The sequence below is a fragment of the Chroicocephalus ridibundus genome, chromosome 4, assembly GCF_963924245.1.
Source record: "Chroicocephalus ridibundus chromosome 4, bChrRid1.1, whole genome shotgun sequence".
NCBI lineage: Eukaryota > Metazoa > Chordata > Aves > Charadriiformes > Laridae > Chroicocephalus > Chroicocephalus ridibundus.
Genome location: NC_086287.1, coordinates 73,399,912 through 73,422,787, shown reverse-complemented (window position 1 = coordinate 73,422,787; position 22,876 = coordinate 73,399,912). Strand labels below are relative to the sequence as shown.

Sequence of the window (22,876 nt, the reverse complement as noted above, 5' to 3'; positions counted from 1 at the left end):
AGAAACTCTGTGCCCTGCCCATCCCCAGCTGCCTTCCCTGGATTTTCCAAGGAAATGTGGCTAATGCCTGGCAGAGCTGAGCTGGTGTGCTAAGGCCACGGAGTGAGACCTCTCTCGTCCTCCTTGGGCAGGTCCCAGCTCGGATCCGGCTCAAAAAACCCCCAGAGCTCCTGATTCAGATGTTGCGAATCCTGTTCTTCGGCTGCCTGCTGTACCTGTGCCCACGCGGGGCTGGGATCACCCACGTCGGGGCTGCCGGAGCGCTGCCCTGGGGAGAGCCCAGCTTGGGCCAAAGGGGCTGGGGCTCGGGGCTGTGCCGGCTCCAGCGTCTCAAACAGCTGCACGCACTGGCACGGGAATCACGGGATGGTTTGGGTTGGAAGGGACCTTAAAGCCCACCCAGTGCCACCCCCTGCCCTGGGCAGGGACACCTCCCACCACACCACGTTGCTCCAAGCCCCGTCCAGCCTGGCCTTGAACCCCTCCAGGGATGGGGCAGCCACAGCTTCTCTGGGCAACCTGGGCCAGGGGCTCACCACCCTCAGAGTGAAATATTTCTTCCTGAGATCTCATCCAAATCTCCCCTCTTTCAGTTTGAAGCCATCACCCCTCGGCCTATCGCTACATGCCTTTGTAAAAAGTCCCTCTCCAGCTTTCTTGTAGAGTCCCAAGGGCTTCCCCAGGACCCCCCGGGCACACACAGGGAGGCACACATCCGCGCTACAAGCTGGCTCTGAGATCTTCACCCGGCATCCCCACTCGCCAATCTGCCCACAGCGGCCACCCCCAGCAAGAGGTGGTGACATGGACAATCTGCTGGGACATGGGACACAAGGCGTCTACGAGTGCCAGGGTGCCACGGAGATGGGCTCTATGAACAACCAAGACACACAGACTCCAAAACGTGACATGGCTGACAGGCTCTAAGACGGAGACATTCGTGAGCAAAGCGGCAGGAGCGGGGACGGGAGGGACGAGGACAGCTCACGTGTCCCAACCTGTGCAGCAGCTGCCGCGATCTGGAGGCCTAGAAACCCACTCAGATGGTTCTCTCAGTGCCATCTAGCAAATAATAAATAACAACCAGGCTTAGCGCTCTGTGGCCACAGCATGCCTGGCCCTCGTTGCCCGCTGCCCGCTTGCTCTTGCCCGGCAGAGCTTGGGGCACGATAAGCCAGAGTGCGCGGGGTTAGGCAGGGACCAGCCCGGGACCCCCTTCTCCCGCGGGCGCTGCCGGCACCTGGAGATGCCGCTCGGGATGCGGTGGGTGGGGAGGGAGCGGAGAGGAGTGGTGGGACACTCACCGCACAGCATCAGGCTCTGCTTGGCTGCCTCCCGCACAGGCTCCTTGTCGGTTTGGCACAGGTAAATCAGCTGCTCGATGCTCTCCTTGGCCTGCCGGAGAAGGGACAAGGCGCTGAGCAGGGCCGGCAGCAGGGACACAACCCACGGCGCAGGAAAGTCCCCCGTCCCGTCCCTTCCCTCCCCATTTCCCTGCCTGCCCTGCCCCTTCCTGCTTCTCCGGCGCGTTGGGGGCACCCCCAGCTCCTCTCTCCTGGGAGCAGGAGGCTCTGCAGGTGTATCCGGACTTGCCGGCCACATGCGATTCCTTTTCCTCCAGAAGATGCAGCTCTGCTGCCTTCTCCCCACGTCCCTCTCACCTTCAGGCAGCCCAGCGCCGCGCACCCTGCCACGCGCGTCTGCACCTCCTCATCCTCCAGCTGCTCCAGGTAGCACACGAGAGCCTGGGGGGTGTGGGTGGGTGACATGAGGGGGTCAGTGCCACCACCCGCAGCAGAGCTGGGGGGCAGCACCCCGGGGACCGTGGCGCCAGCCCACCTCGTCCCCGGCTTGCCCATCACGTACCCGTTGGCGGAAGCGGGGGTTTTCCGCCAGGCTGCGGAGCTGGGCTGACACGGCGCTCACCACCTTGCTGTTGCCTTCCACGAGAAGCAAGCTCAGCGCCTTCAGTCCTTCCTTCTTCAGGCGGCCCTCGGGGACGCGCTTCAGGGCACGCAGCACCACGTCCTGGTCGTCCGAGTTGAGGTTCTGGGCCAACAGCGCTACGGGGAACCGCCAGCTCAGCCGAGGTGCGGGGAGCCCGGTGGCACTGCCCGCACGCCCCTGGTGCCACAGGGAACCCATCCCCAGGCACCCTGTACCCACACTGGGCAGAGGTGGACCCCACATAGGGTGTCAACGCATGGGGCTGCTGGGGCACCCAAGCCAAGAGGCTGGGGACCTACGGCAAGGACCAAGGGCGCTCAGGGAGGCAGCGTGCACTGGATCGGACCTACTTGCCCACCCCAAGGATGGCTGAGCCTCTGGGTGATGCCCCAGGGCACGGTGGCAGTGCTGCAGGGTGACCCCCATGGTGGATGGTCCGGCGCCCCATGCCAGGGTCTAGGGAGGGTGGGAGGGCACCCACCTTCCTCTGCCAGCTCCATCATGTAGGTGTCAAGCACCAGGGCGCCGAGCGACTCGAAGTGGCTCCAGTACTGGAAGATGGTGACCTGCTCGCCCTGGGCGCCGCCGGGCCGCCGGGGCAGCCGCCGATTCAGCACGTCCTCCACCAGCTTCACACACACTGCGGGAAAGGGCCGGGGTCAGGGCGCGCGGCAGCTGTGGCCACCCCTCCACGGGGCTCCTGGCACCCCACTCATGGTCGCCCAGAGGGGCTGGCAACCCTCTACCCAAACACCCCTGGGAGAGAGGTGTTTGCCCACTCACCGGCATCGGCAAGGCCGGGGTGCCGCTCACTGATGGGTGCTGCGTACTGGGCGCTGAGCGCCTGCAGGAACCGCTCCACGGGGCAGGTGTAGACGTTGGGCACCTCCACGCAGCGGTCCCAAAGGGGCAGCACGCCCTCCTTCCGCGTCGAGAACTGCACCACTGCAGGGACAGCCGCTGTCAAGCCTCCCCGGAGGGGGGCACGGCAGCACAGCCCCTCGCTGCCCAGCCATGCCAGCGAGAGGGGACCGGTCCCCACGCAGCCCCCCAGGGTGGCAAGGACGGTCCCCTCGGCTGCGTGTCTTTACCTTCGGCAGCAGAGCTGGCGGCTCCCGCTCGCTCCTCTGTCAGCTGGCACACGATCTCCAGCACTTGCGCCTCCCGCATCAGCCTGTCCAGGGCGTACATCTCCCGGCACCGCAGGGGACCGAAGGTGCCCAGCTTCTGCAAGGCACGGCCAAACCGGGGACCTCAGGGACGCAGCTCACCGCCCACACCGCAGCATCCATGCCACGGTGAGACACCCCATGAGGGGGGACACCCCAGGGCGTCCCTCCCCAGGAGGTCTCCTGCCACCACGCCCCAGCCCCCATCCTCACCAGCAGCAGGCGGTTGCAGTTGTTGAGGTGAAGCACCAGGGCCTTGTCCAGGAACTCGTTGCCGGTGCTCAAGGGGTCGGTGCTGGCCTCGGAGCCGCTGCACATACCGGTATCGTCTGCCCCCGTCTCGCCGGCGCTGGGGGCCCGGCTGCCGCGGCGGGGTCTGCCAGCCCTCCTGCAAGCCAGGGAGGGACCGAGGCAGTGGGTCAGCGTGGGAAACCTGGACCCAGCCCTTCCCCACCCACAGGGACAAAGCTGGGCCGAGTTTCTGTAGGACCTAAAGCATCACGGCATCAGGGCTGGGTGAAGGAGCAGGTCCTGGGGGCACAGGGTACGGGGGCTGCCCCCTAGCCCAGCCCCCATGGAGAGATGCGGGGTAGCATTGTGCCACCAGAAGGGCCACATCCTGCTGCTTTGTGACCTGGACCTGCCCTGAGGTGTGATGGGCCAGTCTGAATGTGCCTGGGCACCCGGGAAGAGCTGGGCATCCCCCATCCCAACTACTCCAGGGCCACATCCTGCCCCGCACCCCCATCCCGCCAGCCCCGCTGTGCACCTCTCGTCTTGGAGAGGCTCCTCCTCAGAACCTTCCGAGTCCTCCATGTCGGAGGTGTTGAGGAAGCTGAAGCTCTCCAGCGCATGCTCCACCGTCAGGCTGATGCTGGAGGCTCGGCTGAGGAAGACGCCCTGCTTCTGCTGCGGAGGAAGGCATGGCGGCATCAGATCCTGCCTCGCCAGCCAAGACAGCCCTGCCACCCACATGCCATCAAGGATGGACGGGTCCCCCTAGTCCCCAGGCACTGCCATCAGGAATGGCTCTGCTGCTCTCATCCCTGGGCACTGCCAGCAGGGGTGGACCCGTCCCCCTAGTCAGAGGAATCAGGGATGGCCCCGTCCCCATCATCCCTGGGCACTGCCATCAGGGATGGCCCTGCCACCCTCATCCCTGGGCACTACCAGCCAGGGATGGCCCCGTCCCCATCATCCCTGGGCACTGCCATCAGGGATGGCCCTGCCACACCCATCCCTGGGCACTACCAGCCAGGGATGGCCCCATCCCCATCATCCCTGGGCACTGCCATCAGGGGATGGCCCTATCCCCATCATCCTCGGTCACTGCCAGCAGGGACAGCCCTGTCCCCATCACCCCTGGGCACTGCCAGCAGGGACAGCCCCGTCCGCCCCATCCCCAGGCACTGCTGGGAGCCCCTCACCAGCAGCATCTCCTCCAGGTGCTTGAGCTCCCGCTCGAGGGGCTGCAGCTCCGGGAACTGCCCCCGATAGTCGTCCAGGGCCGAGCCCAGGAGGCCAATGGCCTCCTCCAGACCCGAATCCACCACCTTCGCCCGCGGCACCTCGGGGACGCCAGCAGCCAGCGGCGGGGCCGGGATGGGCCTCTCCTCCGAGGGGGCTTGCGCCAGCGCCGCCGTGACCCCGGTGCCACAGCTGCCTTGTGACGGCGCCTGGCTCTGCACCGGCTCATCCCCGCCGGCCTCCACCTCGCAGGTGGTGGCCCATGCCGCGGTGGCACGGGGCTTGGCCTCGGCGCCCTTGTCCTGCCCTGCCGCGGCGGCTGCCACCGGGGCACCGGGGAGGGGGTCCACATCCTGCTCGCCCGTCCCCATGTCCTCCAGGCTGGGCGCGGGCTCCCAAGGGCTCTCCACAGCCTTGGCCTCCATCGTGGCATCCACGCTGGCCTCGCTGATGTGGCTCAGAGTCCGGGAGTAGGGCACATGCCCGTTGGCCACCGCATCCTTCTTACGGCTGCCCGGCTCCTCCGGCTGGCTCCCGGAGGGGGGCACACAGACGCCGCCGGCCCCAGCCCCAGCTTCCTCCGGCTGCTGGGAGAAGGAGATCTCAATGGCGGGGGCGGAGGCCTGCACCTCGGGCTGCACGATGGGCTTGTGCGTGGCATGGCGGGCGCTGCCGGACAGCTGGGGGCTGGAGGAGTCGTCCGAGGACTCGGAGGAGATGGACCAAGCTGTGCCGTTCTCCAGCTCCTCCTGGCGCCGCAGCATGTTCTGGGGAGGGGGGAAAATGGTGTCAGCCAAGACCCTTCTGCCACCCCCTTCAACTCCTCTGGCTGCCTTCCCTTCAACCGGGGGCAGGATCCGGCCAAGCTGGAGGACACCGAGGCCACTGCGACCACCAGAGCCAGTTGCCACAATGCCCTGGCACAGCAGGACAGGTGGCAAGGACCTGGCCGACTGTGGCTGCCCCTTCCAGCCCTGCACCCTGAGCCATGCCGGGGTGTAGTCCGACTCCCCAGGCCCAGCCACGCACGCCCCCGAGCCCTGGGGTGCACGGCAGCCATGACAGAGTGCAATGTGTGGAGCCGAGGACACCACCCGCCATGGCTGCACGGATGGCACCAGCTCATGGACGCAGCGCCAGCCATCACACCAACATCCCGCCAGCGGTTCACCATCACTGAACCAGCGCCACGCCAACGCCGTGTTAGCGTGACACCAGCACCATGCCAGCAGCACGCCGGTGCCACGCTGGCAGCGTCACACCAGCGCCATCCCACCAGCATCACGCCAATGCCACGGCACAGCACACCAACGCCACCAGTGCAGGGACACGGACAAGCCTTCTACTCACTAGTGCCCAGCTCTCGCACGAGGGCGCACGGACGGAGCGTCCCCAGCTTGGGGAAATGTCTCCCAGACCCTGGCCTGGCAGGATCAGGCCTCTGGGCATCAGCAAGGGCTAGTGAGTAGAAGACAAGGAGCTACGGCTACTGCGGGAGGGCCACACCGCTGGGCTAAGCTACTGGCCGGCTCCAGCCCTCGCACTTACGCGGCCCTGCTGCGGCCATCTCCCGAGCTCGGCCGAGGAGACGTCGCCGCAGGAGCAGCTCTGAGACAGCTTCTCGAAGAGTGTCTCCCGAAAGATGTCCAGCAAGGACCAACCGTGCTTGTCGGCCGCCCGCCCCGGGCTCTTGGGCAGAGAGAAGAGGAGCTGTGAGCGCGGGAGGAGCAGGGGCCAGTACCGGGGAGCCACGGCCGTACGGCTGGAGAAGAGCTGCCCACCCCCGTCCCCAAGCCGTGCCACCCTCTGGGACATAGCCTGGACACATCCCCGCATGGAAGCCCTCGCCCGAGCAGCCCTGCCCGGTGTCACACTTACATAGAAAGCCTGTTCCCGCAGGGACGGCGTGTCGGGCGGGCTCTGGTTGTAGGTGGAGAATCTCTTGTTCACCGTGGAGGCCTTGTTGACGGTGCTGGCTGCCGAGGGCTGGTCGTCCTTGTCGAAGGGGCTGGGGACGAGAGCAGGGAGGTGAGGGGCGTGTGCCAGCCCAGGGAGGGGTCTCAACCCTGCTCCGCAGCGAGCAGGACACCAGGATGCCATCCGGTCAACCTGTGGCTTCCCATAATGCAGCCTAGTTTTGGAATGGGAGCCCAGGGTGGGCCACCTCTTGCCAGACCACGCCAGGTGTCCCCAGCCCTGCCACGTGCTACCAGAAATGCCCGCTGAGGTACTCACTTCCAGGTCACCTCCAGGCTGAGTTTGAGGGTGCCCAAGTCGTTGATATCCACAGCCACTACCTGGGGCAGAGCCGCAAAGAGGTCCTTGGTCTCGCAGGACACGTTGCCCACCACAACATGGTTGGCCAGGCTCTTTAGCTCCGTCACCTGGGGAAGGAGAAGGAGGAGAGGATAAGGTGAAGCCATGGACTTCGTGGATGCTGTGCGCATCCATGCTGTGTGCCAGGATGCCACCACCACCACCAGATGGCCTCCTCCCACCCCAGAGAGGGTGAGGTTTGGGTGAGGTTTAGGTGAGGTCCTGCAGGGAAGCCCTGCTGGGAAGCAGGGTGGCAGCTGGCCCCACATGGTCCCTGCCCCTTTCTGCACCGTACCTTGATGGAGAGGAACTCAGTGACGAGGGGCAAGAAAACCATTTCCTCGCTGTCCCACACCTGCTTGCTGTTCACCTCAATGCGCCCCCGCAGCTTCCACCGCTGCCGTCCGTACTTCATGAAGATCTGGGGACGCAGAGGGGTGGGTATGGGGGAGACACAGCCCTGGGGTGGTGGGTGCTCCCTGCGCATCCCCGGGTATGGCCAGGGACCCATGCCACCCACCACCACCCTGCAACATGCTTCCACGCCAGCGCCCACCTACACCCCCCAGGCACCCCAAGAACCAGAGGAGAAGAGCAGATCCCAACCCGTAGAGTCCCACCAACCTCGTACTGGTCACCAGCACAGAGCCGGGCAAAGCCTGCCAGTCCTGCAAGAGAGGGCAGAGGGGCGTCAGCAGGCAGCAGGCAGGCAAGGCGGCAGGGCAGGGATGGAGTGGGACGCGTTACCTTTCATCCGGACGTGGAACTCGCCCAGCTGGCTCTCCAGCTCGTTCTCCAACAGGCACATGTTCTGGGGACAGACGGACGGACAGCACCCATCAGCAGCCATCCACGGGACCCAGCACCCTGCCAGCCCACTCCAGCTGGCTGCCTCACCTCCGTGTACTCCTTGTAGCCCTTGCTGGCCTCGGCCAGGCTCTCGCGTGCCTCCCGGCTGCCCGGCGAGCCCGTGCTGTAAGCCTTGACCATGTTGTGGGCTCCATCCCGGAGCCGCCGCTGGATGCAATAAGCCTCATAGAGCTCATCTATCTGGAAGGACAGGCCCAGGCTACGGTGAGGGGCAGGGCAGGGGATGGCACAGCCATCCCAGCACTGCACCCAGGGAGCCCCAAGGTGACCCCGCTCCCCAGCTCTCACCTTGCTAGCATGAAACTCCAGGCGACGCAGGAAGCGCTCGATCGACTTCACTTGCTGGAAAAGCAGAGAAGACGGCATGAGAGGCAGCCCAAGCCCTCCAGAGAGAAGCCGCCGGGCAGGATGCGCCCTGCTGCGTGCCAAGGCTGTGGCTGGGACAGATCGTGGTCACCAGCCCAGCCTGGGAGGTGTGGGGTGGCAGCCAGCAGTGACCGGAGCAGAGGCTACACTTGCACCCATGCACTGCAGCATCCTCCAGCCTCCCCTGCTCCAGAGGGTCCCCCAGGAGACACGCCAGGTTCCGGGGCTAACTCAGAGCTAACCCAGGCTCAGCACTCCCCACCCACAGCTTTTGTCTGCAAGAAGCAGGCTACAAGCCCCTGTCTGTCTCTGCTTCGTCCCCTGCCCAGACCCAGCCTGCCCGCAGAGCCCCCATCCCACCCCGCAGGCACTCTGCCGCGCAGGGGACGGGGGACAGGCAAGTGGAGAAGGGGCTGGCAGTAGCACATCCCTGGCCCAAGGATGGGGGAGACAAGGGGGACAGGGCACGGATCCCGCTTACCTTATCCAGATCGTAGAGAAAGCCCTGGAGGAGAGAGGAGAGGGATAAGACGCAGCACAAAGCCAGCTCTGCCCACCCAAGGAGACCCAGTACATCGCACAGCCACCACCCGTAGCACGTCGGCGGGGACATGCAGCACCCAGACGGGGCCGGGGAGTGCATGACAGTAGGACAGGAGCCCCGTGCAGCCCAGCACCAGAGCCCGGGCTGGCCCCTGATGTCCCTACAGAAGCAGGTCTGCCCCGGGGCACAGGTGGACCATGAGCTGCCCCAGCTGTGCCCACAACCCCAGCCGTCTGCCCCAAAGCATTGCTCCCCGGAAGGTTCTTCCCAGCAACACTCACCAAGCGTGAATTCCTCTTGGACTCACGGATCTGGGTGCTGAGCTTCTCCAGTTCCAGCTGGTGCACCTCCAGGTAGGCTCTGTGGGCAACCACACCACAGGGGTCAGGCTGGGACACCTTGCCCAGGGCTCCTGCCACCCACAGCCCACACCCACCCAGTACACGTGGCCCCGCATTCCCGCTCCAGCACCCAGGCAAGGGAGCCCACAAGCGCCTCTACGTGGGACGTGGTGGGATGCAGGACCCCACGCAGCTCTGGGACACCGAGGCACTGTGCTCAGGAGACCTGGCATGGCCCTGCCTGGTGAGAGGAGAGAGCTGCCAACGCCAACCCACACAGCAAGCTGTCCCCGTGCCCCTCGGGGCTCCCTGCCTCCAACCACCCAGCCATGGGGAGCCCCAGCACTTACGTCAGGCCCTTCTTGAGAGCTTCGTACACCTCGTCCAGGCGGTTGGGCTGAGGCACCTTGGGTGGTGGGGATTTGTGGGACATTGAGAACATCCTACTGACCCTGGAGCCAGTCTTGCGGGAGACGGTGGGGGTGAAGGGCGAGAGGTTCCTGGGGAGAGAGGAAGGCAAACCCAGGGTGGCCGGGGTCAGCACACAGCACCGGGATCAGCCTGGGTGCCCCAGCCTGCCAGGGACTCTGTCTGGAAGTCTGGGATGGAGGCCAGGTCCACCCGGACCTGTCTGCCTCTCCCAGGACTCCCCAGCAGCCAGTCTAACCAGCCAGCGGGGCCGGGCGAGAGGGGGACATAAGGCTGGGCAGTGCCGCCTGCCCCGGGTGTCCGCAGCCCCCTCGATGCATTTGGCTGCCCCAAAGCCATGGGAAGGACAAGGAGAGACCCACAAAGCTGGTGGTGAAGAGCAAGGAGGTAACCCCATCCCAGCAGGGTCCGAGATGCTGAGGTAGCCTCTGCGGTGGTCTGGGGGTCCCAGGCGCCAGTCGGGGGGAGCAAAGGCAAACGGAGCTGGCACCAGCAGCAGCCAAGCTGTGTGCCTGGAGTGCCTGTGGGGACATCTCCACCCCCAGCCACCCTCCAAAAGGGTCACGCTCTGCTCCATCCCCAGCACCCCAAGTTGCCAGGAGCATGGAGATGCTCCCTGTAATCTGGGCACTGTGTCAAGGTGACACAAGCCACAGGCTTGCTGTCCCGCCACCGTGTGCTCCCAGGGACAGGCAAGGACCCCAGCACGGGAGCATCCTAGGGACAAGCACCCCATCCCACAGTGCAGCAACACGGGGCAGGGACATCCTCACTGATGCTACGCCTCTCCAGATGTCACCAAACCCACCGTATGGAGCTGCCGGCTACCCGTTGTCTCCACCTGCCCCACCGCCACCTTGGGGACCTCCCCCGGCCGACCTGAAGGGATGCCGACCCAGCACCCGGGACGCGAACACCACCCTTCCTGCCTTGTGCAACGGAGCGGCTCCCCAGCCCAGCGAGCAACGCCCCGCTCAGACCGGCTCTTCCCTTCCTCCTTCCAACGCATCGTCGCGCCACCGGCGCCCGGGAGACACCACAGGCTCCTCAGTTCCCAGCCCCGGGACGGACCTCCCATCCTGTGCCGCTCTTTGCAGGAGTGGCCGAAAGACTTCCCCGAATCATTGGTGGGGGAAAATTAATGTCTTGGCCTCCTTCCCAGCCAGAGTGATGGGTAAGCGCTTGATTTCCACCATCTGTCCTCATTCCCGTCCTCCAGGACCCCTGGAGGCATCTCCCACAAGCATCTCTCCACCAGCCACTTGGCTGCGGGCATCCAAAAGTCCTCCCTCTTCCCTGTCCCCAGGCGAGTTCCTCTGGCACCCCTTGACCCAGTGATGTGCTGGTGGCCTGGAGAACTTCGCTTGGCCCAGAGGCTGGACAGGAGCTGGGCACAAGAGCCAAGCAGGGCTGGAGGTCTGCTTCCAGCCATGGGGACGTTCTACCTGGGCTTGTGCCCACCCAGCAAAGGTGCCCATAGCCTGGCAAGGCAGCTTGGCACTACTCTCCCCAGGCCTTTGGCTGAGCGATGTCTCTCCCCCAGCACCAGTGGATGCACTGGGAGGTCAGGAGCCTGGCTGGGTGCTGGGAAAAGGGATTAAGAGCATTAAAGTCCTGTAGCCCAAAGCTATGGCGTGCCCATGTCCCGAGAACCAGCTGCAACAGGGTAGCCAGGAGCTAGGGACGGTGCGGAGGAGGGTGGCAGGGACGAGCAGCGCGTGGGGTGACTCTCACCGCCGTGAGGTTCAGCAGAGAGGAGGAGGAAGGGTATGATGGGACCATAACATCACCAGCGGCCAGAGAGGATGAGTAGGGAACGGCTGCTCCTCGCAACGCAGTGGATGGGCAGCCAATAAAACCTTTCAGCCACAGGTTTGAAATGACCTGGAGGAAACCCTGATTCACGCCAACCCTCAAACCCCGAAACCAGCCGCCGCAGGACGTCAAGGCCGTCGAGACACAATGCTTCAAAGCCACCTCAGCTCCTTCACCGCACCCATTAACCATGATGAGATGGTCACACGGAAGCTCTTAAAAGCTGGCTGAAGAACGAGGGTGAGTTACACCTGCCCCCTCCATACTCTGGTGGCAGCAGCCACGGGGTTGCAGGGTCCTCACCCACCCTGGGACACAGCACAGCAGAGGGTTGGGGTGATGTCTCCCATCTCCATGCTCCCTACAGCCTCCCCTGTGACATCCCCTGGGTACCACAAAGGTCCCTGAGGGAGATGCCAGGACAGCGGGTTGGGAAAGTGCCTCGGGATGCACAGCAGGTCCCGCCACCACGCCCAAGCCTGTCCCTGTCCTTCATGGCCCGCAGCATGAGCACCCATCTCCTACCTGAAAGGCCGGTCGGCTGTCGAGTTCACTCCGGCGAAGGACTGGCTTCTATTGATCTTGGTGACGAGGACTCGGCGCTGCGGGCGCACAGACAGTGACATCGTTGAGTGTGACCTGGAGGGCCTCCCTGGGGGACATGAGAGAGCGGGGTCAGCAGCAGTGGGGTGGGAAAACACACGCAGGCAGGGCTGCCACCGACACCCAGACAGGAACGGCACCCAAGGGCCAGGGCTGGGAGCCTTCCCTCCCGCTCAGCCCAAGGATGCTCCCGGTGGCACCAGGGTCGCAGGTCCCACGCTGTCCCCAGCAACAGGGTTGTTGCCCTGCCCTGGGTGAAGCAGAGCTCCGGACACTGCGGCCACTCAGCGAGGACAGACAGGCGGACGCGCCCCAGCTTGATCCGCCGGGAGCCAAAGGAAGGGGCTGATGCCCAATGCCTACTGTGGCCCTTCCCGCACACGACCATGGCAAACCCCCCGCTGTGCCCCAGCCCAGCCACCTCCTCCTGAACTGTCTCGTCCCATGTCCCGCTGTCGCCCGTGCCACGCCGCTGCAGGAGCAGGAAGGGCGCGGAGCCGGAGCTGGCTGCCCAGCCCTTCGCTGTCTCTGCGCTGGCTTCCGCTCGCTCCGGCAATCAGGAGGGAAACCCGTGGACAACAAAGCGCTTTGGAAAGTCCCCGGCTTTGCCAGGAGCTCTGCATCAGGGAAGGAAAGGCCGAGCCATTCCCTGCTGGACCCTGGAAGGTCCGCGCAGGCAGCACGTGTCCAGCCCCACGGCCACCGCAGCCATGCCCTCTGATCGTGGCAATGCCAGAGACGATGCCAGGAGCCCCGAACCAGCTGCCGGTACCCGCCTGTCCCCGCAGTGGCTGGTGCAGTTGATGTCAGCCAGGGCAGAGCAGATTTCTGAGTCTTGGGGCCCTGACCCAGCTGCCACCTCATGTCACAGGGAGCATCGCCGCAGCCCTGGCTGGGGGCTCAGCAAGGGAGGAGCCCAAGAGACAAGACAAGAACAGGGGAGCCCGGGGCTCCTCCTGGCCCTGCCACCCCCAGCAGTGCCAGCAGGGCACACGGGGGAACCCAGCCCGCAGGGCAGCCGCAGAAGCAGGGCAGAGGCTGCTGGATGCTCCACTTCACCCCGGCCATCACCGATGCCAACTCGGTCCCTCTGTCCCCGCCAGCCCCCAGAGCTGAGCTGTGGGCTGGGGAGCCAGGAGCTGCCGGGGATGAGCCCACACGGTGCCCGGCGGTCATGGACCCTGCCGGGGAAGGCTAAGCAGGGCCCCAAGGATGCACAGCTTCTCCGGCTGGTAGATGGGGCCAAGCTAACCCCAGCCAGAGCCACCTCCCCACTCCCTAAGGGGCTTACTCTGCCTTTCCTTCTGCCCCAGCACAGCCATCAGCAAGTCCCCGGCCCCAGCAGCACCAGGGATGGCACGGGGACACAGACACCGCTAGGGCTCCCCCCGCATCGCCACCATTCCCACTCCTTCCCAGATGATGATCCCAGCTTGAACCATCCCGGCATGGCACGCACCTGCTGGGCCATCGGCAGGGATCCCCCCGGCGCTGTGCTCCCCGCCACCCCGCAGCCATGCCATCACCGCCCCGCACACCAGGCTGGGGCCAGGCATTCGCAGCGCTTGGGATGAGCCGGAGCCGTTTGGAATCAGAGCCAGCCACCGCCGATAACCTCCATCCCAACGGAGCCGGGACGCAGCAGGTCCATCTGGTCTCCCTCCGGGCACTGGCGTCCCAGCCCAGGATCACAGAGCTACTCTGTGGGTGCTACCGCCTCGACGTTATCTCGGTGCCAGTCCCTCCAGTTTCCAGGACAACACTGTCCCAATTAAGCTCATTAGGAGGAGCTGTAATCCCTAGCAGCCCGGCTGACCTGCAAGGCCTGGGCAGATTACCCCCTGCAGGGCTGTTTAATCTGCCCCGCACTGAGCGAGCAAGGCCCATGACACCGGCACTTGCTGCCCCAGCTGGGCATGACAATGGCTCACCTATAGGGAAAGCACCCAGCACCCCTACCATGGGGCTCTCCACATGTGGGGCAGGTCACAGCTCCTATGGGGTGAGCACGGCCCTGCCAACCCATCCTTCTCCAGCCCACGTTGCCATATGGGAGCATGGCAGGGGGGCTATAAGGAGGGTCACCCAGGCAGGAGCCTGCACTGTGAAGAAGGATGCAGAGGGCATCACAGGGGGAGAAGGATGCTGCGGGGGAGAAGGATGCTGAGGGTGCTGCGGGGGAGAAAGATGCTGAAGGCATCACGGGGAGAAGGATGCTGCGGGGGAGAAGGATGCTGCGGGGGAGAAGGATGCTGAGGGTGCTGCGGGGGAGAAGGATGCTGAAGGCATCACGGGGAGGATGCTGCGGGGGAGAAGGATGCTGAGAGTGCTGCGGGGGAGAAATGCTGAAGGCATCACGGGGAGAAGGATGCTGCGGGGGAGAAGGATGCTGAGGGTGCTGCAGGGGAGAAGGATGCTGAAGGCATCACGGGGAGAAGGATGCTCTGGGGGAGAAGGATGCTGAGGGTGCTGCAGGGGAGGAAGATGCTGATGGCATCACGGGGAGAAGGATGCTGTGGGGGAGAAGGATGCTGAGGGTGCTGCGGGGGAGAAGGATGCTGGTCGCATCACAGGGGAGAAGGATGCTGGAGGTGCTGTGGGAGACCAAAGCCCCAGCACAACTCCCCCGTAGAGTCAGAGCGATGCCCAGCCACTCACCCAGACCCCTCACAGGCTCCAGCAGCCACCCGAGGCTCCTGCACTGGCACGGGGAGCAGTGCCGTGAGCGGTGGCCGCTGGCAGCACCACGTCCCTGCGCTCCAGCCCAGGGACCCAGCTCTCCCCCCAAACACCCGCTGCAATGCACTGCACCACGAGGCCAGATTGCCGTCAGGATGGGTGCAGACCTGAGTCGAAGGGACGGCGCAGCCCCAGCACTTGCTGCCAGCCAGCCCAGTGCCTGGCCTCGGGCACTGGCAGCTCCTGCCAGCGTCAGCCTGTCTGCCGCAGCACCCTGTGTCCCCAGCCTGGCACCCTGCAGCCCAGCTCCTCTGCCAGGACCCCAAACCCACTTCGAGGAGGGGGTACACCGTACCCTGGTTTGCGGAGCTGATGCCCCGGGAGCCCCTAGGATGCTGGAGCCCGGCACAGGCGGGCAGCCAGCAGGGTGCCGGAGGGCAGCGCTGCCTGCGTGAGGTAGGGCAGGCAGGGTGGGGGGGTCTCCGCTCCTGGCACGCTTGGCTCAACAGCGGAGGAAAAAAACCCCGGCGTGGTGCATTCCTGACATTACCGAGATAAGAGGTACCTGGTACCACGGCGGAGCAGAGCCCGGGGCACGCTTGGAAGGGGCCATCGGCCGCCGCATCTCACCCAGGGTGCTGAGCCCCGCACCAGGCTTACCGGGAGGCTGGCACCGGGCACAGCACTGGCGTGCTCATGTCCCTGCCACGGGCTGAGCCCAAAGCACGTCCCTCCCTCTCCCGAGAAGGAGCCATGGGGGTCCTGCCCCGAAGGTCTTGTCCCCAGTGGTCCAGTCCCTGCCAACCCCACCACCCCCTGCCCTTAATTAGAGCTTCAGTGCTAACGAAGCAACCTCCCGACCAAGCTTTTCACCTTGCCGTGCCTGCGCCGCAGACTGCCAGCAGCTCTCCCAGCGTAACAAATGCAATCCTGGGAATCAGTCCGTCTGTCCGTCCGTCCGTCCCCGGCCAGCGCTGCCCATGGGCAGTGGCCGAGAAGGCAGAGCAGCCAGATGTGAGCAGCTGGGCGGGCGGCGTGGCCGGGGGGTGCCGGAGCCCACCCCGGGGCTCTCCAGCCCGGCCGCCAGCTCACTCCTTGCTCGACGCCCGGTGCTCTGGAGATGATTGGGATCCCAAGAATGCTGGTCGGAGCAGCGGAGGGGGCAGTCCGACCGGCTGGGTTGGTCCCAGCTGGTTTCTGTTTCCGACACTCAGACACCAGCCTCAGGTCGCTCCGGCGGGTTTATCAACGCTGCCCTGGTCGGAGACGCCCCAAACTGGCTCCCCCCAAACCCCCCTCAGCCGCACAGCCCTGGCAGCTGGGGGTGCTCCGACCACCATCTCAAGTAATGATGTCACTTACTGGAGGCCAGCGACACCCAGGGTGTCACCCCACCCAGGGTGGCCGACCCAGCACCCCAGGGAGCAGCACCCACCACCAGCCAGCAGCACCCACAGCCCTGCGAGGGGCTTCCCCAGGAGGGGCTGGCAGGGCTGGGCTGTGGTCCCCATACCAATGGCACTGCGGCCACCTCCCTGGGCACAGCGGGGTACCAGTGTCCCCCACGGCGTGATGGCCACGGGACGGTCCATCCTGTCCTCGGCATCTGTGGCAAGCGGGAGGTCCCCCCACCCCACGCCAGCAGCATGACCCCCCTCCTCCCACCCCGGCACCCTTGGGCGCACGGCGGGGGCGACCTCGGGAGCCTGCGAACTCAGCCCCTTGGCACGGCTCCCTCCGGCCCAGGCGCTGCATCCTTGTTTGCACAGCTGCATCCCCGCGGCCCTAACCCAAGCCCGTACCCCAGCTCCCCCCCCACCCCCGGCCCCTTCCGGCCCCGGGACGGCCCTTGGCCGGCTCCCGGCGTGGGCTGGAGCAGCTCTTCCCTCCCATCGCCTCTTGTCCCTCCCCAACACACAGGATGGGAGCATCCGGGGACCGACGCCATGCCGTCTTGGTCACAGGGAGCCCGGGACGCCTCTTCCCTGACCTCCTCCATGCTCTGCCTCTCCTCCAGGCAGGCAGGACCCCCCAGCACCTTGCCCTCCGTGCCCAGCGAGGAGGGGGACTGGGGTTTTTTGGGAGTTGTGGATGAGCTAGTGAACAGCATCCTGGCTCCCCATGGCTCACCCAGGAGAGAAATTCCCAGCTGTAAGGCGGCAGGAGCAGGGGATGGCGGTTTGGGGGTTTGATGGGTGCCGGGTGCTCATGGCGGCGGGGACACGGTGGCTGTATCCGCCCTCAGGGCCACGGGAGGCCGGCTGGCTCCTTGAGCCAGAGTGGGAGGGCAGCAGGAAAGGGAAGGAGCTGCGAATGGGAAGAATTGGAGGAAGTGCTTATTTACCCCGTGGAGTATCCCCGAGGAAGGGCAGGGCAGGGCACAGCGCAGGCAGACACTCACAGCTGGCTCCCCAGGGAGGGGCTCGCAGCCGCCCACCCCGCCACCCATCCCACCAGCTCCCAGTTCGCAGCCAGAAGGGGATGAAAGCTCCAAACTGGGACCCAGGGAGGTAGCCACCACTGGGGCTAGGGGGTTTTCCCCAGTGCCTGGCTGAGCTCAAGCCCAACTTGCCTTCTAGGATGGCTCCTGAGAGCCAGCCCAGGGCCACCAGGGTCCCAGTGAAGCGGGTCCCCCACCACCAAAGGCACAGACCCAGCACCCAGCCAGGATGCCCATGGCTTTGGAGGCCTGGGGGCCATAGCTCACCTCCATGCCCTGCTAGATGAGACTGCAGCCTGCCCAGGGGCACCACAGTGGGCTGTGACCCCTCTCAGAGCTGCTGACATCCTCTGGAAGGATCCTCCTGGGGTAGGCATAACCTTGAGAAGGTCCCACATGCCACCTTTGCCCCTACCTGCTCACCTCCAGGATGGCTACCAGTAACTTCCCCCCACCCCAAATCCTGCCCAGGCAAGTTGGCCCCTGTGCGCGAGGGCAGCCCCAGGACCCCCCGTTCTGCCCAAGTCCCCTGAGGCCACCATGCCAGGGACGCTCAACCCAGAGCCGGGCTCTGTTTGTCCTTGTTAGCACAAGATGCGGCGGGTACAAGGGGGAGAAAACCAATTTGCCAAGGAAAGCTGCGCTGCCGTGACGTCTGGGGCGCATCACCGGGGAGTGGAGGGCAGCCGTGGCCCCTCTCCTGCCTCGAGATGCAGGGCCCAGGTCTCAGCATGGGCAATGGCAAGGCTGGGCAGCCGGCGGGTCCTATCCTGCCACAGACACCCCGTCCTGACACCTCGTCACTGCACAGCGCAGTGACAACCGTGTCCCTTGCAAGCGGCAAGTACCCATGTCCCTAGTGCCCCTGGCAGGGAGAGCTCTCCTCCCAGGGAAGCTGCTTGCCCAAAACCCCCCCCCGCTAGCCTGATGGCGTCACCCCGAGAGTCTCAAACAGCCGGAGGTCCCCAAATTAACAGTGTTTGCCGGGGGCTCCGGTGCTGCCAGCGCTCGGTACCTTTTGGTTTGCCGTTCATGGCGGGCTGTGGCAGCACGTCCCCCTCGGGCTGGGGTCGGCGTCCCGTGCGGCGCGGGCGGCTGTTGCTCTCTCATGCCGTCCCTCCGTCGTCCGCCTGTGTGTGGGGGCTGGGGCCGGGAGGGCTCCCCCCGGGCAGCAGTCTCCTCCCACACTTCCCCTGGGCTGACATCACTGCCCAGCGCCGTAGCCCTGGCCGAGACTCAAGGGCTGGGGACGGCAGGACGGAGGACAGGAGGACAGAAGGACGCTCGAACCCCTCAGAAGGAGGGGGACCCCACCAGCGCCGGCTGCCCCAGGAGCAGGGACGGCACGGCTCGGTCCCCATCCTCCCCTCCCCACCACCCCCCTGGGGAAACTGAGGCACACAGGGGAGGGGACCACACCGCGGGTCACCACGGTGCAAACTCAGGACCGCAGCCTGCGCCGGGCACCGCAGCGTCCCCCGCCAGCCCTGTCAGCCTCACGCCAACCCCCCCGCAAGACTGCTCCCTGCGGAGCACCCCTTCCCTCCGGCAGCCAGGGCAGGCCACGAGCCAGGGAGCACACACCGCCCAGCCCAACGCACCGCTGGCCCCAAGCTCATCCCTGCTCCAGGGTGGGGATGCTCCGGGCACCGTCCCTCGCCCCCATCCCCGCCAGCTCCGCTGCGGGCAGCCACAAAGCCGTGGGCAGAGCGGGCAGCCAACGCTCGCACCACTGCGGGGAGCGGTCCCGGCAGCCCTGCTGCTCGCGTCTGTGTTGCTTTTTTAAAAAATATATTTATATACACAAAACCGCCATGGCTTTGCTGCAGGCTTCCCACGGCACGCATCCATGTGGGCACCCTGTCCATGGGCACCCCGTCCGTGGGCACCCCGCAACACCTAAGAGCCACTGGGAAAAGGGTTTCCTTGCTCAGATGTCCCCAGCTTGTGTTGCCTGGGTCTCCAAAACCTCGAAGGGGCCGGCTTTCCAAAATGCTGGCTGCCATTCCCATGTGGGAACCAAGGATGCCCCGCTTCCCGCGGAGGTCGCGCTCCCACGGGGCAGTGTGGCAGAGCCACCTGCCCCCCCCCATGCCAACCCCAGCGGCACCTCCCGGCCCCACAACTCGCTGGCAGAAAGCACAGGGATGTCCTAAACGACCAGAGGGATTCTGGCACAGATGGGACCCCCCGCCACGGGGTCCTGGTCCTGAGTCACCCCCCCTCCAGCTCAGACGGAGGAGGCTGGAGCAGCCAGCCCAATCCAGGCTGGGACCGGCTGCCATCACCACGTCACCGGGGCAGGAAGAGACACCTCCCTCCCAGGCTCCTTTCCTGTTTGCTGCTGCTTTTAGAGCGAGGTCAGGCCAGGTTCGGGAGGAAAAGCATTGGGACAGAGTCTTGTGGGGGTGCTTACAGAGATGGGGTGCTCCCGGACACAGCTCACCCCCTCCCTAGAGGGTGAGCCACTTGTGGGGCTGCTTCCCTGGCCCGGAGCTGGTCCCCTCCTTGCTGGTCCCTGCACAGGACGGGACAGGGACACTGCAGGGAAGGAGAAGCATCTGCGGCTCCCTTGTGGGGTGGCGTGGCTCCCCCACTGCGGGCACGCATGCTTGTGGCTCCGGGGCCAGCCACAGCCAGGCTTGGCGAGCTGGGTCTTGCAGCGGTGCCACTAAAGAGCGCTGCGCCCCAGGGCACCCTCTCGTTCTGGTGTCCGGGTGGGTGCCTGGGTTGGTGCCCAGGCGGGTACCCAGCACCAGCCCCACTGGGAAAGCAGCTGGGGCGAGAGCTGGTGAGACCGGTCTGGCCGCGAGCAGCAGCTGAGAAAAAACCACCCCAGGACTGGCAAATAGAGGCATTTTGCCGCCCACCTGCCTGCAGCCTCCATGCCAATGTCATGGGCATGGAGCGGAGCCAGCAGCCCGGCTCACCACAAAGCATGGTGAGGAGGGACCCATCTCCATGCCAGCCCTCAAGTCCCGACCCGGCAGCTGCCGAGGGCAGGGGGTCACTGCCCAGCTTTTCACCCCTTGCTGCTTCTCCTTGGGGGAAAGCGTGGCTCCCAGCACCGCCCTGGGACCCTCTAGCCTTCCGCAAAGCCTGCGCCGCGCTGGCAGCCATGCGGAGCCGCTGCCCGGCACACGGCCAGGCAAGGCGCCCGCAGCGAGGGCCCATGCCAGCTTGTTTGTTCTCATTAAAGGTTAACGAGAAAGCCATGCTAAAGCTGCCGGGAGCTCCGGGAGAGGCGTTCCCCAGTGCCACGCAGAGTGAAGGGACGTCCAGGCTTCCCTGCCAGAGGGGTGACGGCCAGGCTGTGCCACTCGCGGGGACTCTGCCTCCCCATGGCCACGCCTGTGGCCCCATAAAGGGCCGTGGGACAGCTGGTGTGCGGGCAGGGAAGGCAAACCACATGGCACAGCACCATCCCGGGCATCCCCCATAGGGACACCGCCAGGAGCAGGCAGGAGCTGGGCTCGAGCATTCAAAAGCTGGCAGAGGACGCTGGAGGAGGCCGCGGGCACGTGGCAGCCGACATCTCCTCCGAGCACCTCGTGGCACCCCGCGCGGCACTCAGCAGGGCTTGCCAGCTTGGGGACACCTTGCCAAGGGAGGGCAGGGGAAGGGCATGAGCCCAGCCAATGCCACCAGGGCCTGTGCGGTAATTGAGTTAAATGAATCTCTGTCCCTGGCCTGGCTGGTGACAGGGAGCGGGTGCAGGGAAGGGGACAGCCCCATGGCGCCGTAGGGCACTGGTCACCCCTCCAACTCAGGGGACTTGCCCTGGATGCTCACCACCCAGCTCAGCGCAACCAGCCAGGGCAGCTGCCTCCATCCCTCCTAGGCAGCAGGGACACACTTTTTGGGGGTGTCCCTGTCATGCCCTCCTCTTGCCAGGCCTGGGGAGCTGCCCCGAGCATCCCCACCCCAACTGAACATGCAAACAAACCCCTCCGTGGGCAGCCGAGCTCGGACACACATATACAGCCATGGCCAGGCAGAAGAAAATTCCAGACACCCCAGGGGGACGTTCCCACTTCCCTGCCATCCGTAGGATACAGCACTGGCATCCCAGAGACCCCAGTTCCTGACAGCACCGAGTCCTGGGGAGGTTCCCCGGCTGCTCCCTGCTGGCCCTGGGACCACCAGCACCGAGGCTGTGGCCACCCAGCATCACCCAGCCCCTGGAGAAGCCACCAGCCCCAGGAGCACGCTCCCCTGGTGGCACCAGCACCAAAGGCCAAAGTGATGAAGAAACTATTTCAAGCTGTTCCCGGACAAGTGCTCCCCAAACACAGACACCCTTGCGTGGTGAAGAACGTCACCACAGTTGGAAACGCAGCACCAAAGGACACATGCCAGCCTCAGCAAGCAGAGGTCACCGCTGGCCAAAAGAGGCTGGGGAGACCAGTGCCAGCATGTTAGGCACCAGCCTGGTGGGGGGCCAAAGAGCTCCTGGCCATGGGGGAGACCTTGGAGGGGGCGGGAGGTGATAATTCTGGCAAGAAGACCCACCGTCATGGCTTGAAGGAGAACCATGGTGAGTGACCAAGTGACGCGTGGCCTTGCAAGAGCCAGTGCTGCTCTGGGAAAGCTTGGTCCCTGAGCTGCAGGTGGTCACCACCACCACGGCGCCACAGCCGACCCCTCTAACTTTATTTTTTGCAGAAACCGGCAAAGCCAGCTCCAAAAAAACCTGGCAGCCCAACGCCGCAGATCATCTGCAGAGTTTTTTCTGCAGGTTGATGCCCCGAGGGCTGGAGAAGGAGCAGCCCTTGTGCCAAGCTAGGCTGTACCCACAGCCAGGCTGGCACCAACGCCGCCGCCGGCAGCATCCCTCGCCGCAGGGGCCGGGCACCCCGCATCCGGGCAGGCTCAAGCCCTCCCCCTTCGCTTCCTCGCCTCGTCCCCACACGGCAGCAGAAATAGAAGCGATATAAATGGCAGCCCTATAAATAACCCCAAAGCATGAGGCGGGGAGCTCGTCCCAGCCTGGCAATGGCCTCAACCCACGCAAAGCCAGGGTTTGGTCTGCCTCCGCCGTCCCCCGGGGACCCCGAATGCCAGCTCCCTGCCAACAACGGGCCTCCCAGGTCCCGTCCTTGAAGTCAGGGCTATGGCGGGAGCTCCGGGGCACCCACCGAGCCTTGGCCACCGGTGCAGGCTGGAGCCCAGCATGGTGGTATCCCTGGGGGATGTCCCCATGCCCCTGCCTGCCTCTTCTCGGGGTAGCAGCAGGCACCGGACGATGCCCACCCCGGGCACCCCACAGAGACCCAGGCTGCAAATTGCTGGGGAAAGCGGGAGCAGTGGCAAGGAGCCTCAGGAAGGGTTTGGGAAGAGGTGCCCTTGTCCCCACCACTGCCCCCGCTGCAGATCAACAGTTATCCCCCCAGTTGCACCCCAACACCCACCTCATCCGCTGCCCATCCCGGCATCCCCCATCCCCGCCCGCGTTCCCGTGCTCGATCCCATGGTGCCGGGTCCTCCCACGGGGGCTCGGCCACGGCCGTGCCAGCTCCCACCACGGCTCCTCTCCGCGTCAGGGACCTCCACCAGCCGAGAGCAGGACACGCCGCCGCCACCAAGCCCTGCGCTGCCTGATTTTGCGCGGCGTCATATCCTCACGCCCCAGCCCTGCCCGGGGGGACGCGGCAAGGCTGGTCCTCAGCCACCGGCCAGGAGACGGGTCCTCGGACAAGGTGGGATTCGTAGGAAGGGCAGGACATCCCGGCAGCCTCGTTAGACTCCTTTGGGAATCTGACAAGGGTAAAACCCTCCAAGGCCCTGGGATGCGAGCCTTGGGGTGGCAGGGAAAGAGTTAATGGTGCGAGGCCTTCCCAAGCACTTCTTGGCAGGCTGGGGAGGGCTGGGAGATAGGAGGATCGGGCCA

General features: G+C 65.5%; 1 protein-coding gene across 6 annotated transcripts in view; it reads right to left on the bottom strand.

Annotated features, from left to right (window-relative positions):
- RIPOR1 (RHO family interacting cell polarization regulator 1) overlaps positions 1 to 22,876 on the bottom strand; it is a 38,509-nt gene that overhangs the window by 648 nt on the left and 14,985 nt on the right. For 3 of the 6 annotated variants that reach the window (XM_063334064.1, XM_063334065.1, XM_063334063.1), the window contains 20 exons: positions 11,790 to 11,916; positions 9,371 to 9,520; positions 8,961 to 9,039; positions 8,617 to 8,640; positions 8,058 to 8,111; positions 7,797 to 7,949; positions 7,647 to 7,710; positions 7,524 to 7,567; positions 7,195 to 7,320; positions 6,819 to 6,967; positions 6,462 to 6,591; positions 4,544 to 5,350; positions 3,886 to 4,025; positions 3,330 to 3,504; positions 3,039 to 3,174; positions 2,731 to 2,892; positions 2,429 to 2,587; positions 1,867 to 2,063; positions 1,662 to 1,745; positions 1,305 to 1,395 (listed from right to left, as the gene is read on the bottom strand). In XM_063334064.1, the coding sequence (XP_063190134.1) occupies positions 1,305 to 1,395; positions 1,662 to 1,745; positions 1,867 to 2,063; positions 2,429 to 2,587; positions 2,731 to 2,892; positions 3,039 to 3,174; positions 3,330 to 3,504; positions 3,886 to 4,025; positions 4,544 to 5,350; positions 6,462 to 6,591; positions 6,819 to 6,967; positions 7,195 to 7,320; positions 7,524 to 7,567; positions 7,647 to 7,710; positions 7,797 to 7,949; positions 8,058 to 8,111; positions 8,617 to 8,640; positions 8,961 to 9,039; positions 9,371 to 9,520; positions 11,790 to 11,890 (3,025 nt within the window). In that variant the 5' untranslated portion in view covers positions 11,891 to 11,916. Of the gene's footprint in view, positions 1 to 998; positions 1,063 to 1,304; positions 1,396 to 1,661; positions 1,746 to 1,866; positions 2,064 to 2,428; positions 2,588 to 2,730; positions 2,893 to 3,038; positions 3,175 to 3,329; positions 3,505 to 3,885; positions 4,026 to 4,543; positions 5,351 to 6,461; positions 6,592 to 6,818; positions 6,968 to 7,194; positions 7,321 to 7,523; positions 7,568 to 7,646; positions 7,711 to 7,796; positions 7,950 to 8,057; positions 8,112 to 8,616; positions 8,641 to 8,960; positions 9,040 to 9,370; positions 9,521 to 11,789; positions 11,917 to 15,419; positions 15,848 to 18,001; positions 18,153 to 22,876 lie in introns of those variants that run through there. The other 3 variants (XM_063334067.1, XM_063334062.1, XM_063334066.1) reach the window with 3 other exon arrangements.